Source organism: Leptosomus discolor, chromosome 1 (assembly GCF_034619465.1).
Source record: "Leptosomus discolor isolate bLepDis1 chromosome 1, bLepDis1.hap2, whole genome shotgun sequence".
NCBI classification, from domain to species: domain Eukaryota; kingdom Metazoa; phylum Chordata; class Aves; order Leptosomiformes; family Leptosomidae; genus Leptosomus; species Leptosomus discolor.
In genome coordinates this window covers 357,087-372,577 of record NC_141391.1, presented here as the reverse complement: position 1 = coordinate 372,577, position 15,491 = coordinate 357,087, and the positions used below count along the sequence as shown (strand labels likewise).

At 53.8% G+C, this 15,491-nt stretch overlaps 1 protein-coding gene across 1 annotated transcript; it reads right to left on the bottom strand.

Moving 5' to 3' along the window:
* Positions 1 to 5,236: 5,236 nt before the first annotated feature.
* LOC104354266 (olfactory receptor 52B2) lies at positions 5,237 to 9,081 on the bottom strand. The gene is made up of 2 exons (XM_086481406.1): positions 8,167 to 9,081; positions 5,237 to 5,296 (listed from the first exon to the last, which is right to left on the bottom strand). The coding sequence occupies exons 1-2, from the start codon at positions 9,079 to 9,081 to the stop codon at positions 5,237 to 5,239; spliced, it is 975 nt and encodes a 324-aa protein (XP_086337532.1).
* Positions 9,082 to 15,491: the final 6,410 nt, after the last annotated feature.

The window sequence follows — 15,491 nt, the reverse complement described above, 5'->3', positions numbered from 1 at the left end:
CAAAACTACACAGAGTCAGTGATTCCTGGCAAAAAGAAATGCATCATCTCTGTTTTACAAGGGAACTGGTGACAATGCTGTAAATGTGCCGTTTGCTGAGTGCTGTAGCACTAGTTCCTTTCTCCCTGGCAGCTTTTGTAACCGTGTTGGATCATCTTCACAGCCATTTTGCAAGGTTAGGAGCCAAGTGAGACTTGATTGGTTTTGGAACTGAGATATAGTTTCTTTTTTAATTATTTGTTGAAACCTGGGATGCGTAGCAAGACAAGGAATGTCAAGATCTGCACCAACAGAAAAGAAAGAGATTAAGTGCTAAAACAAAAGTTGGGGGCAGTTTTCATTACAACAGATCAGGCTTAAGGCACAGCAGCTGCTGGATTTAGATGGTTTCTCAACTGCTCGTGTAGCACTGACTATTCCTTGTGCTGTACAAAATTTTCAGAAAAAAAAAAAGAATTTCTGTGTAGTGAAACAAGACCTAGGCAGCAGAACAGGTCAGGCTTAAAGGCTCTTTAGTTACCTTTCTTCAACAGCCAAGATCTGAGGTGCCTTCAGAGGCTTTTTGTTGGTGACATGGACAGTGGCATCGAGGGCCCCCTCAGCAAGTTTGCCAACGACACCAAGCTGTGTGGTACGGTTGACGCGCTGGAAGGAAGGGAGGCCATCCAGAGGGACCTGGTCAGGCTGGAGAGGTGGGCCCAGGCCAACCTCATGGAATGCAGCAAGGCCAAGTGTAAGATCCTGCACCAGGGTCGGGGCAATCCCAAGCACAGGTACAGGCTGGGTGATGAGTGGATGGAGGGCAGTCAGGACTCGGGCATGCTGGTGGACGCTAAGATGAACATGAGCCAACAGTGTGCGCTTCCAGCCCAGAAATCCAACCGTATCCTGGGCTGCATCAAGAGAAGTGTGGCCAGGAGGTGGAGGGAGGGGATTCTGCCCCTCTACTCTGCCCTTGTGAGACCCCACCTGCAGTGCTGTGTCCAGCTCTGGAGCCCAAACACAACACAGACATGGAGATGCTGAAGCGAGTCCAGAGGAGGGCTACCAAGATGGTCAGAGGGTTGGAGCACCTCCCCTGTGAAGACAGGCTGAGAGAGCTGGGCTTGTTCAGCCTGGAGAAGAGAAGGCTCTGGCGAGGACCTCTGGAGATCATCTGGGCCAACTCCCTGCTCAAGCAGGGCCACCCAGAGCAGTTGCCCAGGACCATATCCAGACGGCTTTTGAGTATCTCCAAGGATGGGGACTCCACCACCTCGCTGGGCAACCTGTGCCAGCACTTGGCAACCCTCACAGTAAAAAGGTGTTTACTTGTGTTTAAAACGAATTTTCTGGTATTTCAGTTTGTGCCCATCACCTCCTGCTGTATCGCTGGACACCACTGGAAAGAGTTTGGTGCCCTCATCTTCATTCCCTCCTATCAGGTATTCATGAACATCGATAAGATTCCCCCAAGTCTTTTCCTCTCCAGGCTGAACAGTCCCAGCTCTCCCAGTCTCTCCTCATAGGGCAGATGCTCCAGTCCCTTCATCATCTCGGTGGCCCTTTGCTGGACTCAGTCCGGTATGTCCATCTCTCTCTTGTACTGGGAAGCCCAGAACTGGACAAAGTACTCCAGATGTGGCCTCACCAGTGCTGAGCAGAAGGTAAGGATCCTCTCCACCACTGGTCTTCCTGGTCCCAACCCCAGCAACAGGGAGGAGCTGGCTGAAGATGTTCGTATTACAGCTAATTGCTCGTGAAAAATTTTATATGAACAATATATGTAGGTAACAATGTGAATAACAGGAGTAAAGTTAAGAAATAAAGTGTGCAGCTAGGTCCCATCAAGGCTGAAGTAGCATGTGCTTCCTCCACAACTCCAGAAGCAGACACAAAAGGGCCTTTTGGAGAGGTGAGCTATGAGGAAACTTGAGCACAACGGAAGCAAACTCCAAGTATTACTGAGAAAGGACAGCCAAGGCACAAGTTAAACTGAAGGAGCTGACGGAAGGAAATTCTGGGAGGTACCATAACTAAATCATCCATAGTTGTCTTTGTACCACTAAAACTGCAAACAATAGTTATGCACTACAAGTGCTAGCAAAAACATCGATATTCTCAAATAGAGGAGAAAGCTTTGGCTTATTTTGTAATAGCAATAAACATCACACCTTTATTGACAGGAAACCAATATTAGCAGAAACCGACCATAAAAAACCCCGTTGGCAAGAGCAATGGAAGAAAACGCTCCACGTGTGTGATCTGCAAATCGAGTAACTGCCCAGGGTGGTGCTGCTATTCGCAGACGCTCTGTCTAGACCTTCTGCAGCAGCACAGCACCTCTAAAGCCAAGATAAGGTCCGGTCAAGCTGCTAACGGAGGCTCAGTTCAGCTCTGGGAAGACATTGTCCAGCACTTTCTCTCTCTAGGACCAGCGTTCCTCCTGTGTCATCCCTGACACTGCTGACGTGATCATGATGACACATGATGATGACAGCTGCTCAGGCACCGCTGGCCATGGCTTTCAATCCACACATGAGCTATGTCCCATCCTGGCTACGCCACAGAGAACCGAAATGGGATTATCCATTCCCAGGGTGCCTGCTTCTGACCTGGAGCTGGAGTGGAGGCAGTCCTGCAGGCCCCGTGTGATCCACCACTCATAGGACAACCTTGTGAGGCTGCTGGCCTCCACAAACACCTTCAGGGGATCTAAGAACCATTTCCGCAGACAGGGCTCTCACCACCCCATGTTCCCATCCTCAGCCTCCTGCCCCCATCCATGTACTTCAAGGCCATTTCTGAATCTTGTTGGTGTTTTATATTTTGCCTCCTTTTCCCCTGCCTGCCCCTAACTGCAATTAGCAGTGGCAGTTTGGACGATACAGCCATGATTTCTACTGTAACATTAAGCTGCTGCCATTAAATGAATTATAATGATGAATTAAACACATATTGCTGTAGAGATAACAACAAATTATACATGCACCTGCTACTGGAACCTCCTCTGACTTGGAGGCAAGCATCAGTTTTCTGATTCCTGCTGTATTTTTCCTACAATTTCTTCATTAAACAGCAATCCCACACGTCACCTCTGAGGAACCAGAAATGAAGCCAAACTACTGAAAGAAAACTACTGTGTTCCACCTTTGCATGGAATATTTTAATCTATTTTTAGATATAGTTTAGATTTAAGCAACAAAAGAGCTGACAGTAAATGTGACCATTCGTACAGCTCACTGCACAAGGCTACTCTGAGATGCTCTGTCCAAGCCTGGGGAATACGCTGCTCTGATTCCCCCAGTTGCTGCTGCAAAGTGATGCTCAAGAGATTTTTAAGCTTTTGGACGGATACTCCAGGAAAGCAGTCACTCTGCCAGAGCAGGAGGGACACTGGGAGCTCATGTGTGTGCCAACCACCACTAGATCGATACCTGGTGTTATCTGGATGCCTGGAGGAATGTGAAACAGGGCGGAGGCCTCGTGGTCCCAGCCCCCCATTCTCTTTGCCCTAAATGAAAGGAGCCACTACCCCCACCCACACAGGTGTGAATTAACGGACTTTGTGGCATTAACATAAGTGACAAGATTGTCTATAGCCATCCCCACCTGCACTGTAATGTAAAAATTCGAGTATAAATGTCACCCAAATTTCAGCCCAAAAATCGGGACAGGATCAGCTCGGAACCAGACCAACGACCGGACGGATTGATGAATTCGCTCCTTCCCCATCCCCCCGACTTGGGACGCCGTGTGGGTGAGATTATTTACCTCAGCTAACGCTAAGAGATAGACTTTTCCTCCCCGGGCGTATTTCCCATTTTCTCCTCAGGTGCATTTCTGTGCTTCCCTGAGTGTATCCCTGGTTCTTGTTTGTCGCGACTTTACTGCCTCTTGTCCCACTGTATCCCTGTTTGACGGGCTTGTCTATTTGCCAGACGGCCGGGCCTGCAGCGGGCAAGTTGTTATTGTTGTTGGGGTGTACGTGTGCGTGTGGTGTGTGCTGTTGTTGTTATACTAGTGATAAACCTTGTGTTATATCTGTAGCTTTTAATTTATCCCCAGCAATCCAAAAGAACCTGTAAACATCGCTGTAAATAAACGAGTACTCTTTGTCTCCCAATTTGTGTCTGTCGCATGTTCGGTGCCGGCCGCACAAGACTGGATTTATTTCCCCATTTTCGCAACATCTGTGGCAGGGCAGAGGGGCGGGTGAGGAGCAGGAAGGGAGGGATGTGATGGAACTGCTGGAAAACTGGACAGAGGGGCCCAAGGAAAGGGGTCTGGGCTGATCCTCACCTCGTTCACACCAGGCAGGGCTGGGAGAAGGGAAGAAGGTGCCGAGGAGCACAGCCAGCCCCCGCTGCTCCATCTCCCCTGCGGCAGCAGTGGGTTTTGAGGCCTTATGGGCAGGTCTGCAGCAGCAAAGCTCGAACGTCCGAAGCTCCCGATCGGTTGCCACAGTTCTGCTACAGAGACAAGGCTTCAACGAGTGTTGTGGCTCAGACTCACACACAGATAAGCAAACAGGGTAAGACTTGCAAAGACGTCAACTCTGGTCCTGAGGAAGGGTCTGGAGAAGATGCCTTAATCCCTGCTCCCATGTGTGACATTCAGCAAAGCACAAAGGGTTTAGGATTTGCTAATGGGAGAAGCTCTGAATTGGTGCATGAAAACACTTCTGTGCCACAACAGGTGGGTAAAAAGCAGTTGTGAACATATTTGGGATGAAAACCTGACTTGCAGCCATTGCTGGTAGTTACCACAACCCTCACGGACTTCACTCCTGCAGGAGAAGCAGTGGCAGAATTGACAGATTGACTCTCAAACCAGTGTCTGCTCCGCTGAGGACAGGATACCGCCTGCCTCTGTTCTTTAGGGCCAAATTTCAGAAAAAGAGCAGCTGTCAAAGCGCCGCTGCTTGTTTTGGAGTCCAAAGTGGAGCCAAGCTCCGTCATTATCTGGCCTTCGGCATCTCTGAATCTCGGTTCCTAACCTGGAAAAAAGCCTATTTTCCCTCTCCGGCGCCACTTCCTTGGTGTGTTTGCCCCCTGTACACACTCCCGGATCACAGGCTCCACCTGCAAAGGGGCGGCACCACGTTCAGGTAGGGTCTGCCCTCACCCTTTCACCACCCAGAAAGCCCCTCATGTCTGCTGCTTTGTGATGCACAGAATCCTTGCAGGAGGAAACTCATCCTCACGGATGGAAGAATGCTACAGCACACGGCTCCTTCATGTGCACCCTGCTGCTTTTAATGGGTGACGAGACCACAACACAGCCGTCGGCGAACGATGTGCCGGAACTGGTGCAGCTGGACCAGCCAGTTATGGCAGCTTGTTTGAGGGTGGCACTTTTGCCAATATCCTCACTGCTGCGCTGATGTCTCCTTCTGCGTCGACCAGCGCCTGCAGGTTCGCCCTTTGGTCCTGGAAGCCCATGGCGCTGAGCTGCTCCATTTGCCTCTGAAACCTGCTCTGGGGCACCTCCTCATCAGTCTCCATCTGAACTTCTGCTTCATCATCGTCTGGCACCAGAGTTGCGCTGCCCTCAAACTCACGGCTTTGTGCCCAGTTGTCTGTGCTTTCCTCCTCCAGGTCCTCGTACGAGTCCTCCAAACCAAGTAAAAAATCTGGTGCTTCTGTTGCGAGGGTCTATAAGCCCAGCTGGATCTGCAGCAACGCCTGCAGCACTCTGGGGTTTCCCAGCAAGGACGAAATCTCAGTGTTCTCCATCTCCGCTGACAGCTGGCCAAGATCAGCATTCTCAAGGATGTTCTGCACAAAGGTGCTCTGAACCATCTCGCTTGTCGAGCTGGGCATGGACACTTCTTAGTCTTGAATGTTTCTGACCAAGTCCAACACTTCTGTTGAGTCCAGGCCTAGGAGGTGTACCCCCATCACCCTAAGGAGGAACTCTAGCAAAAATGCGTTGCTGTTGAGGGTGTTCAGACCCAGGCTGGAATCGAGGATCCCAGAGAAGATATCCTCCATGTTCTGGGCCACTACGGTGGTCAACAGCTCAGACCAGATATGGTGGATCAAGCGCAGGAGTTGCAGATCAGCTGGGCTTCCCAAGTGGAATTAGTTGGAATTACTGTGGCTGGGAGGTTGCGTCAGGGTGGTCGCTCTTCCTTGATCTGCCAGGCCATCCTGCTGTCTCGGCTGCGATCTGATGACCACGTGGAACCTGGCCCCGCTCTGAACCCCATGCTGTCTCAAAGTGTCTTGATCCTTGAGGACTTTACCAGCAAGTACCAGGACCAGCAGGTCAGGGGTTGTTTTGAAACGCTTGGCAACTTCTTCCTTCAGCTCCTGGATGGTGCTGCTCTGGGCAACCTCAAAATGCTCCTTCTGCTTGAGGGTCTTCACGGTGATGTTGATCAGATTTGAGGAATCCGTGCTGACGGCAGGCTGAGCAGTCTCCCCTGCCCCTTTGCTTTCGGACATGGTGGCCCTGAGACCGGAAAGCGCGTGGCTCCATTGGAAAGCAGAGGTGCCGTCAGAAGGTGGGACGCGAGAGGGGGCGATGGCTGCCAGCTGAAACAGGGGGGAGGCTGCTGCCCCTGCTGCGGTGACCGCTGCCGGGAGGGACCAGCGGCACGGGGACAAGGACCGCCTCGCCCCGCCGTGAGGACCGAACGCCCGTACTGGGCAGATGCCGCACAGCTGCTCCGCTCGCTCACCGCCGAGCAGTCCCCCCGTGCTCCTGGTCCCGCTCTGGCCCCCTACCCACCCAGAATTGCCACACAGCCCTGCCCGGGCTATGACATCACTGCTGGGGTCACAGTGAGCAGCAGCAGCGGCCTGGAAACGGGGCACCTCCCTTGGAGCTGAGCTGGGACTTCCTCACCTCCGCCGACCCCGGCCAGCCTAGTCCCTGGGGCACGGGGAGGACCACGACACGGGGAAACCCGGGCTCAGGGGTCTCCAGGCCCAATTCCATTCAAGATGACCCCCCCACCTGGCCGCTTGCACCACCAGCCCCATTGCAAAGCTCCCAGGCACCCACCCTCTCCGCTCCAGACCTTGCTCCCCCGTTCCCATGAACACCCCCCTCCTGACAGGTTTGCTTCAGGGATGCAAAGCCCCCCACCCCGAGCTTCACCTCCCATGCCCACCAGCCTTGGGCTCCTCCTGGGGTTCTGCCGCCAGCCCTGCGCCCCGACACCCCAGCTCAGCCCTCTCCTCCCGAGGGCTCCCAGCAGCGCAGTCTCCGCGCCTGCCGCCCTCGGGACACCCCTGCTCTCGGCTGTCTGAGGAGGAAACATCCCCCTTCTGCAGCCCCAGCCCAGCAGCACCCTCCCCTTGTCAACACAGAGTTTGCTGGCAGCTTCCCTGAGTTTTCTCCAATATAAAAGTCCAGGTGCACACCAGAACAGCCGTGGCTTTCTCATGGGGGTGGCTTTTTGGGGTCCGTGAGGACAGGACACTCGGAGCACTGGGAAAGTTGGCCTGAGCAGACACTGACACTTCTGGGGCCAAAGGGAGAGCTGGGATGCCTGATCCAATGCCTCTGAATCATCACCCTCCTCTGTTGTAGCCTACCTTACTGAAAAATACATTTTCATGTGTTCTTCTGGGAACAGCTTTTCACTTCTGTGTTTACTCAAAGTACGGTCAAATAAGACAGTTAAGGAACAAAGAGACCCCACGCATGCTGACATGCAACACTTGCTTTTATTTCATTCCTTCTGGAGACTTTTTCAATACCAGGAATTTTAACAGAGAAGCAATTCCATCACACACCTGTGATTCAGAAGGATGGGTTGGTAACACCTCCTTTCACCTGACTCCGGAGAAAACAGCAGAGATGTAGATTTATTGTCACACTAGAGTGAAAGCCGCCTGCCTCCACCTTGTAGGGTGTTTCCCTGAGGTGACATACCTGGGGTAGGTTATCATTTCTTTGATCACTCTCCTCCCACTGCCAACTGGAGAGCTGGACTTTTTGTCTTTGCCTTCCATTTTCTACAAACTGTCGGGGAAAGTGAAGTGGGGATGTCAGGTGTTCTGTGTTTGACCGCGACAGCGGAACGCTTGGGCAAGCTGCCTGAAACAGTGCAAAGAGAACATTTGGGCTGGGCAGCCTGGAGCCCCAGTAAGGTGTTCGTCGCTTTCTGAGAGCTCGAGCTGGCTCTTATTCTTGCAGCAAATGACTCTTGGGGCAGACGAACATTTTCACAACCTTCTCTTTTATCTGTTGTGTCCGCACACCGTACACAATGGGGTTCAGCAGCGGGGGGGAGAGCACGTACACGTTGGCCAGCAGAATGTGGACGTGGGGGGGCACCTCCTGACCAAAGCGGTGCGTTAAAACAGTGAAAAAAGCGGGAATATAGAACAGCAATATCACACAGACATGAGAGCCGCAGGTGCTGAAAGCCTTGTGACGGGCAGTCCTGGAAGGGAGTCTGAATAGTGCCAGAAGAATTAAGACGTAGGAGACAGCAATGAGTACAACATCTACCACTACGGCTGCAACTGGCACGGCGAGGCCGTACCAGATGTTAACGGAGATGTCGGCGCAGGCCAGCCGGGCGATGCCCATGTGCTCGCAGTAGGTGTGCGGGATGACGTTGTGCTCGCAGAACGGCAGCCTCTTCAAAAGAAATATGCAGGGGAAAATGATACAGAAACTTCTCAGCAAAGCCACCAGCCCTATTTTGACAACGGCTGATGGGGTCAGCACAGCCGCGTAGTGCAGCGGGTGACAGATGGCCACAAACCGGTCAAACGCCATGGCCAGCAGGATCACCGACTCTGCCGAGAAGCTGAAATGCAGGAAGAACATCTGGGTGAGGCAGGAGCCGAAGGAAATCTCCCCGGCGCTGAACCAGAGCAGAGCCAGCGTCTTGGGCGCAGTCGTGGTTGACAGCATCAGGTCAGCGACGGCCAGCATGGACAGGAAGAGGTACATGGGCTGGTGGAGGCTACGGTCTGTCCTCACGACAAACAGCACGACACCGTTCCCTAGCAGGGCCGCCAGATACATGGAGCAGAACGGGATCGAGATCCAGACGTGCAACTTCTCCATGCCTGGGATGCCGGCCAGGATGAATGTTGCTGGCGTCAAGCTGGTACGGTTGTGTGGTGGCATGTTTCACCTGAAAGCAAAGGCAGAAGACACTGCAGAAGGCTATTTTGGACGATTGAGCTCTCCCAGCACTACCAAATGCCTCGCATCACCTTCTCTGATCTGCTAGCAGCCACAGCCAGAGGCATGAACCTGAATTATGAAGACCCGCAGCCTGCAATGTATTGCAGCGTGGACCTACGCTCCTATCACGTGTAAACAGCAATGTCCAAATTTTCTCCTCGCTTGGTTTCAACACGACATAAGTGTATTTTCCTTCCAAGTGCTTCCACCTAGGCCAGAGTGAGCGCAGACAGAATCAACCCTTATCGCACAAATCCCTTAAGCTGATGCTCGGTTAGTCCAGAGCACAAGGAAGAAGTCAGGCAACAAGAGAGGAAAGGTCAAGCGTTTGCAGGGATGCCCAAGATGCTCTCCGACATCGGGAACTGCAGAGGGGATAACTGGGGGTTTTAAGGCACCTGGGCTCACACAAGGTTAGAGAACAAAACCAGCTCTAGGTCTGAAGCTGGCTGCCCGTGTTCCTTCCTTATCACCAAGCTTCCCTTTCCCTTTCCCTTTGGTTCTGGGACCCAGTTCAACCTGCTTTGCACCTCTTTTTCAGTGCAAATCTGGCAGAAATAAATGTAACCAGGCACTTGGAAAGACCTTTGTGTCAGGGGAAAACCTGCGTGAGATGGGGTTCCCCCACCAGCCGAGGAAAGGGATGCACTGCTGCTCTGGAGAGGTCTAAAGAGCACTGGAGGCTGGGTCACACCCAGACTCACACAAGTTAAAATGGGATGTCACTTTTTTCAGCAGTTTCTGCAGTAAGAGTCATCTCTGAAATACCAAAACTCAAAATTGGAATTGCCCATAACACTGCTGAGATGAGAAAGTGATGCAAAACAAAACTGTGAGGTCACTGCTTTCCAAAATATTGACCCCATGTATAAGAAAGCAACTGTATTTTAAACCACAGATTTGATTCCCTGTTCACACTCAGTGAGAGAGAGGCATGTTCCACATCTAAAATATTATCCTGAACCAAGAAAGTCCAAGGACCCCGCCCCACAGAAACAAAACATGACATTGCACTGTACTTAAAAATAAAATTAGTCAAAATAATAACAGTCTAATTCTGTAAATGGTTTAAAACAATTCAGCATAAATACTGGGTGAAACAAAAATGCATGTGGTATATTAGGAGATGAAATATTATTGCTGCTGATAGCACACATATTCTGTGCTGCCATGCCAAAAGCCAGTCACCTCATGCAAAATGGAGCTGTTAAACTGCAAACAAACAAGGATCAGCTGCGCCTGCCGGTGGGAATCTCAATGCAGGCTCCCTGCGCCAGAGGAGCCTCCCAGCGCTAGACCCCCTCCTCCCTCATCTCAGCATTAATACAGACCCAGCTCTACGGACGCACCTCCTGCAGCTGCCCCTGAGCAATCCCTGGGGTTCTGCTTTCCTCACATCTTTTCGTCCTAATTTAAATTAAAAGCTATAACCTAGGAAAAAAAATCACCTCCCTGCAGAGCTGCCTAAGGATTACGAAAAGGTCCGCAGAAGCCTGTCAGCGGCGCTGCAGAAGGCTCTCCCTGCAGGCACCTCTGCTTTGCCCTGCACGCCCCCAGCTCCCAGCAGAAGGGCTGTGGTCAAGGACGCGGCTTCCCGGTGCGGCGGAGGGCCGGGGATGGAGCCCCCCTCGCTGCCATCCCGCGGGGACAGCCTCCCTCACCGCCAACCAGCCTGCAGGAGAGAGGTTAGGGAGACAAAACCGGGCTGGGAGAGGAAGGTCTCATCGAAGATGCGTTGTCCCCGAACGAGAATGACACTAATATTTCTCCTGTACGGCCGGAGCAGGTCGGCAGCTCTCCCATGGGAGCGGGATGTGGGATGCTGCAGCTGACCCGGGCGAGCTGCGGGCACCGGCCAGGGCTGTCCACGCTGGCTTTGCCTTGTCCGTCACCCCGGATTCATCCTGCCCGCTGGCGCTGCCCTGCCGCCCCAGCTCCGCAACCCCAGCTCTCAGAGCCGTGGCGTCTCTGCCTGAGAGGGCCTGACCTCGCCGGCCGGTGAGGGAAGGCTCTTCACGGGGTCACGGTTAACAGGGAATTCGGCACCTCTGCGCCGGACTCTCAACCTCCTTCTGGCCCCAAAGGCACTCTGCAAACAGCTCACCGCGCCCCTCGCCCTCAGAGGAACGCGGGTCCCTGGCTGCGCTCCCGGCAGGGGCGGCAGTGCCGGAGCCGGGGCGCTGGGGACACGTGCAGCAATCTGCAGGACCCCAAGGACGGAGGAAGCGCTGTGCCCTGCTCAGCACCTCCGTGAGTGCCCTCCAGCTGAGGGGATGTGCCCGGGGATGCCGTCCCCCCAACTCCTCCAGCCCCACCTTCGCACACCCACATGACAAGCGCGTTCCTCTCCGCAGACACACTCGCAGCTCCCCAACGCCTGGCTCTGCGCCTCCTGCCCTGCCTCCCTTCCCTCCCAGCGCACAGTTATACCCGCGCCGCTTTGCACCTCCTGTCCCCGGGGCCCCGCTCGGACTGACATGATGCAGCTGCAGGTTGTGGCCAGACACAGTCAAGCTTTGGGCGTGGGGCTCCCTCGGAGCTGAGCTGGGACTTCCTCGCCTCCGCTGACCCCGGCCAGCCTAGTCCCTGGGGCACGGGGAGGACCACGACACGGGGAAACCCGGGCTCAGGGGTCTCCAGGCCCATTTCCATTCGAGACGACCCCCTCACCCGGCCGCTTGCATCACCAGCCCCATTGCAAAGCTCCCAGGCACCCACCCTCTCCGCTCCAGACCTTGCTCCCCCGTTCCCATGAACACCTCCCTCCTGACAGGTTTGCTTCAGGGCTGCAAAGCCCCCCACCCCGAGCGTCGCCTCCCATGCCCACCAGCCTTGGGCTCCTCCTGGGGTTCTGCCGCCAGCCCTGCGCCCCGACACCCCGGCTCAGCCCTCTCCTCCCGAGGGCTCCCAGCAGTGCAGTCTCCGCGACTGCCACCCTCGGGACACCCCTGCTCTTGGCTGTCTGAGGAGGAAACATCCCTCTTCTGCAGCCCCAGCCCAGCAGCACCCTCCCCTTGTCAACACCGGCAGCTTCCCTGAGTTTTCTCCTTGAGATTGCCCCGGGGCAGATGTTCCCAGGGAAGGGTTACCCAGGCTGTGCAATTTCAATAAGCTTTGCACCTTCCTTGGGGATGCTCTGTTAACTGCATCCACATTTAATTCCATGTTCACAACACGCCTTTAGCAGAACAAATCTCTCCTTCACTTGAAGGGAGTGTTTGTTTCAAAACAAAGCCAAAAGGAGGTAAATTTGTCTTAGCATCCCACAGTTTATCGTCTTGTTTGTGTGATGCTTCAAAAAATGCTTTCACGGTCCCCAGGTTGGTGCTCAATTGCTTCATCTGGAACTTTCACCTTATTTGATGTTAATTTTCTAAATTACAAAAGTTACAGACAGCTTGCCAAGAGGAGAGCGCTTCCAGAGCCCCAGCCCTCATGTTTGCAATGACAAACAGCTCCTCTGCAATTATTTGTTTGGACGGAGTACGCTGGCACGCACTCCCACGCTGGTGCACCAGTGCCAGATTGAGCCCTCCCCCCGTCATTTGTCCCTCCATCGCTGCCACCAACACCCCCTCTCCCTGCCCAGTGCAGCAGCAGTAGCACAGGGCACCCGTCCCTCTGCGTGGTGACCCCACAGCCCCCTCATCGCTGCTGGCTGCAGCTCTGGCTCCCGTTCACTGAGAAGTGATGGAAAAATAGTGCTAAATACAGCGATGGTGGGTTTGATCGCTATTTTTGCTGTTGGTTGAGCCTCAAGAGCACGGACACGAGCAGCAGGAATGGTCCTCCTGCTCCGTTGTGGACATCAGTGGGGTCTGGGGAATAAGGACACCCTGGAGTCAGCACTGCCATGAGATCTCACGGGCATGCTGCGACCAGCAGAGACCCTTTATCGTGTGTGCTGCACCCCCAAATGCAAGGGCACAGGGGGACCCGCAGAGAGGACCCAGCTCTCAGCAGTATGTGTTGTTCAGGGCCGCGTGGTGCTCACCTCCCATCAGGGGCACAGGGTGGCAGGGCTCTCCCAGGCGCATAAGCCCCTCCTGCCCCAGCGGCACACACAACCTCCTGTTTGCCACACAGCTCCACGCTGAAAAGGGTTTGCCCAGCTCACCCTGGCTGCACCACCGGGAGCAGCCTCGTCACCTAACAGTTGGGAACTCCCTCCTGATTTGCAGCCCAGATTTGTTTCTGATGCCTCTACTAGCGTGTGCTGAGGTAGTGCCTCTCCGAACGAGTCAGGAGATAAATCCGGGATGTAAATCAGAGGGATGGAATTTCCCAACCACTCTGACACTTCCCCATTAAGGAGGGTCAATAACCTGAGTAGCTCCAGCTCTTCCTGGAATTTGGATTCTGGAGCTTGTGAGGATTGGAGACTGTCCCAAGAATCACATGTGGCACCTACAGCATGTTGAGATGCTGCTGTTCCTCCTCAGACTTCGTGCATACTGTGGGGGTGATTTGCCATCCCCAGCGCTGGTGCCTGCAGCATTTGCAGAGTTTCTGGTATCACCCAGAGCCCATCAACCACGGCACCGGCTGGTGCTTCCACCGCAAGGAGCCGCAAAACCTGCTCAAGCTGTGACCAAGCCTGCAAGGGTTAGAGACCACCACCGCCACTTCTGAGTTCTAGGTTTGCTGGAAGAAACTTGCCATCCTCTGTGGCACCCTTCTTGCTGCTGAGTGTCCTCGGTGGAGAGCGCAGCCAGTGCTGCCTGCTGGGACCTCTGCGGCAGCAACAGCATCGTCCGCTTTGTGGGGACGTGCACAGCTTCACCGCCAGCTGGAGGGGTGCAGGGACCTGATGGGGCAGGCTGTGGGCACCTCCTGCCTCAGCCACCCCCGCTCCCACCCCAGTCCTGGGTGAGTAACGGGGAGCTCTGTCCCAGCAGGCGGGTGGTGCTGCTGGTAACACCACAGTCAAGAGTCAGCAGAGCTGCTGTCGGTACCAACGCTGGTGGTGCTCAGGGAAGGAGCGCGAGATGCCGAGGGTCCCTGGCATCACTATGGGAAAGCCGGCCTCCCCCGCCCACCCTGTTCAGGGAGCAGTTTCTCACCGAGGAAGGAAACGAGCTGTTTCCAGCTGGCTCGTGCAGCATGAGGTGATGCCTTCCTGGCACCCGATGCACACGCACGTCAATGGATTGCCACCTCCTGGGATATTTTCAGGATTGCTTGCTCATCAAAGTCGGCACTGATATCTGCTGGAAGGGCAGCACAGCGGGGCTCAAGCGACCTACGAGATTTTTAGATACATCGGCGAGATCTTCCTGGCGCAGGTGATGAAGGAGCCAACAAGTAAAGGGTCTCTGCTGGAGCTGACAATTTGAAACAAGGATGAACTGGTCAGGGACGTGAGTGTTGGCAGCAGCCTTGGCCACGGTGACCATGAGGTGGTAGAGGTCAGGATCCCCGGAGGAGGGAGCAGGGCCTGGTCTCCTGCAGCGGCATCGCCATGAGTGATGGGAAGGGGAACGCAGATGGGGCAGGGTGGTAGGGAAGAGGTAGGACGGGCACTGTGGCTGCCAATGAGTCTCATCACCAAGTGCTAGAGAAGATGATGTGTCTGGCCTCAACGTTCCAGCAGCATCTATCCTCACTTAGAAGACCCCTTCCAAAGAGAATGGTCAGGGGCACCTCAGAAACACCACAAATTACCGTGTTGCAAGCACACACATGTGCATTGCTGGAGGCCAAAACAGGCAGGCAGACAGCTTCTTGGACCTCCACCACTCTGGAAGCCAAAGATCTCACTGAGAAAACATCTTTGTACCCAATAGCTTCCACTCTCTACATGGGCGCATCTATATGGGTATAGTCACGGTTGGAAAATCTACTGTTGTTCTCATGAGCTTCTCACAGCAGTTAATTATTCTCATTATTCAAAATAAGGCTTTTATTTCTAATCAGAATATGTCTGGCTTCATTTGCCATTCATTCAAATTTATCCTTCTCAAGGGCATTACAATGATCCTCAGCATCAGATGTTTTCTCCTGAGACTTCCACCCTGCCATGAAGATGCCTCTACAGCTCTTTAAAAATTAATATGTTTTGCACCCTCTACAGATCAAGTACTTTTTCCAGCACTTGAATAATATGTCTGTTCTGTCTCCCTCCTCTCCAGACTTCCTTGCTATATTTTGAAACATTGACCCCAAACGAGCGGGCAGGATCGCAGCGCCGCTCTCACCATGAACAAGCCCACCCCCACCCCCCGCACTGCAGGACCGGCATCAACCTGCTCCTGCCTAGAGACTGACTTTAAGGCTAAAACAGGCTGCGAATTAGTACGAGCCCCAGCCAGGCCAGCCAGGCCGAAAGCCACTGGTTTGTCCTCCTCTTA

What these genes read in the sequence shown, in the direction of transcription:
- LOC104354266 (XM_086481406.1), bottom strand. Translation starts at nt 9,081, where the DNA reads ATGCCACCACACAACCGTACCAGCTTGACGCCAGCAACATTCATCCTG. An exon ending in AACAGATAAAAGAGAAGGTT is followed by an intron (nt 5,297 to 8,166) that starts GTGAAAATGTTC and finishes TGGCTGGTCCAG; the next exon opens with CTGCACCAGTTCCGGCACAT.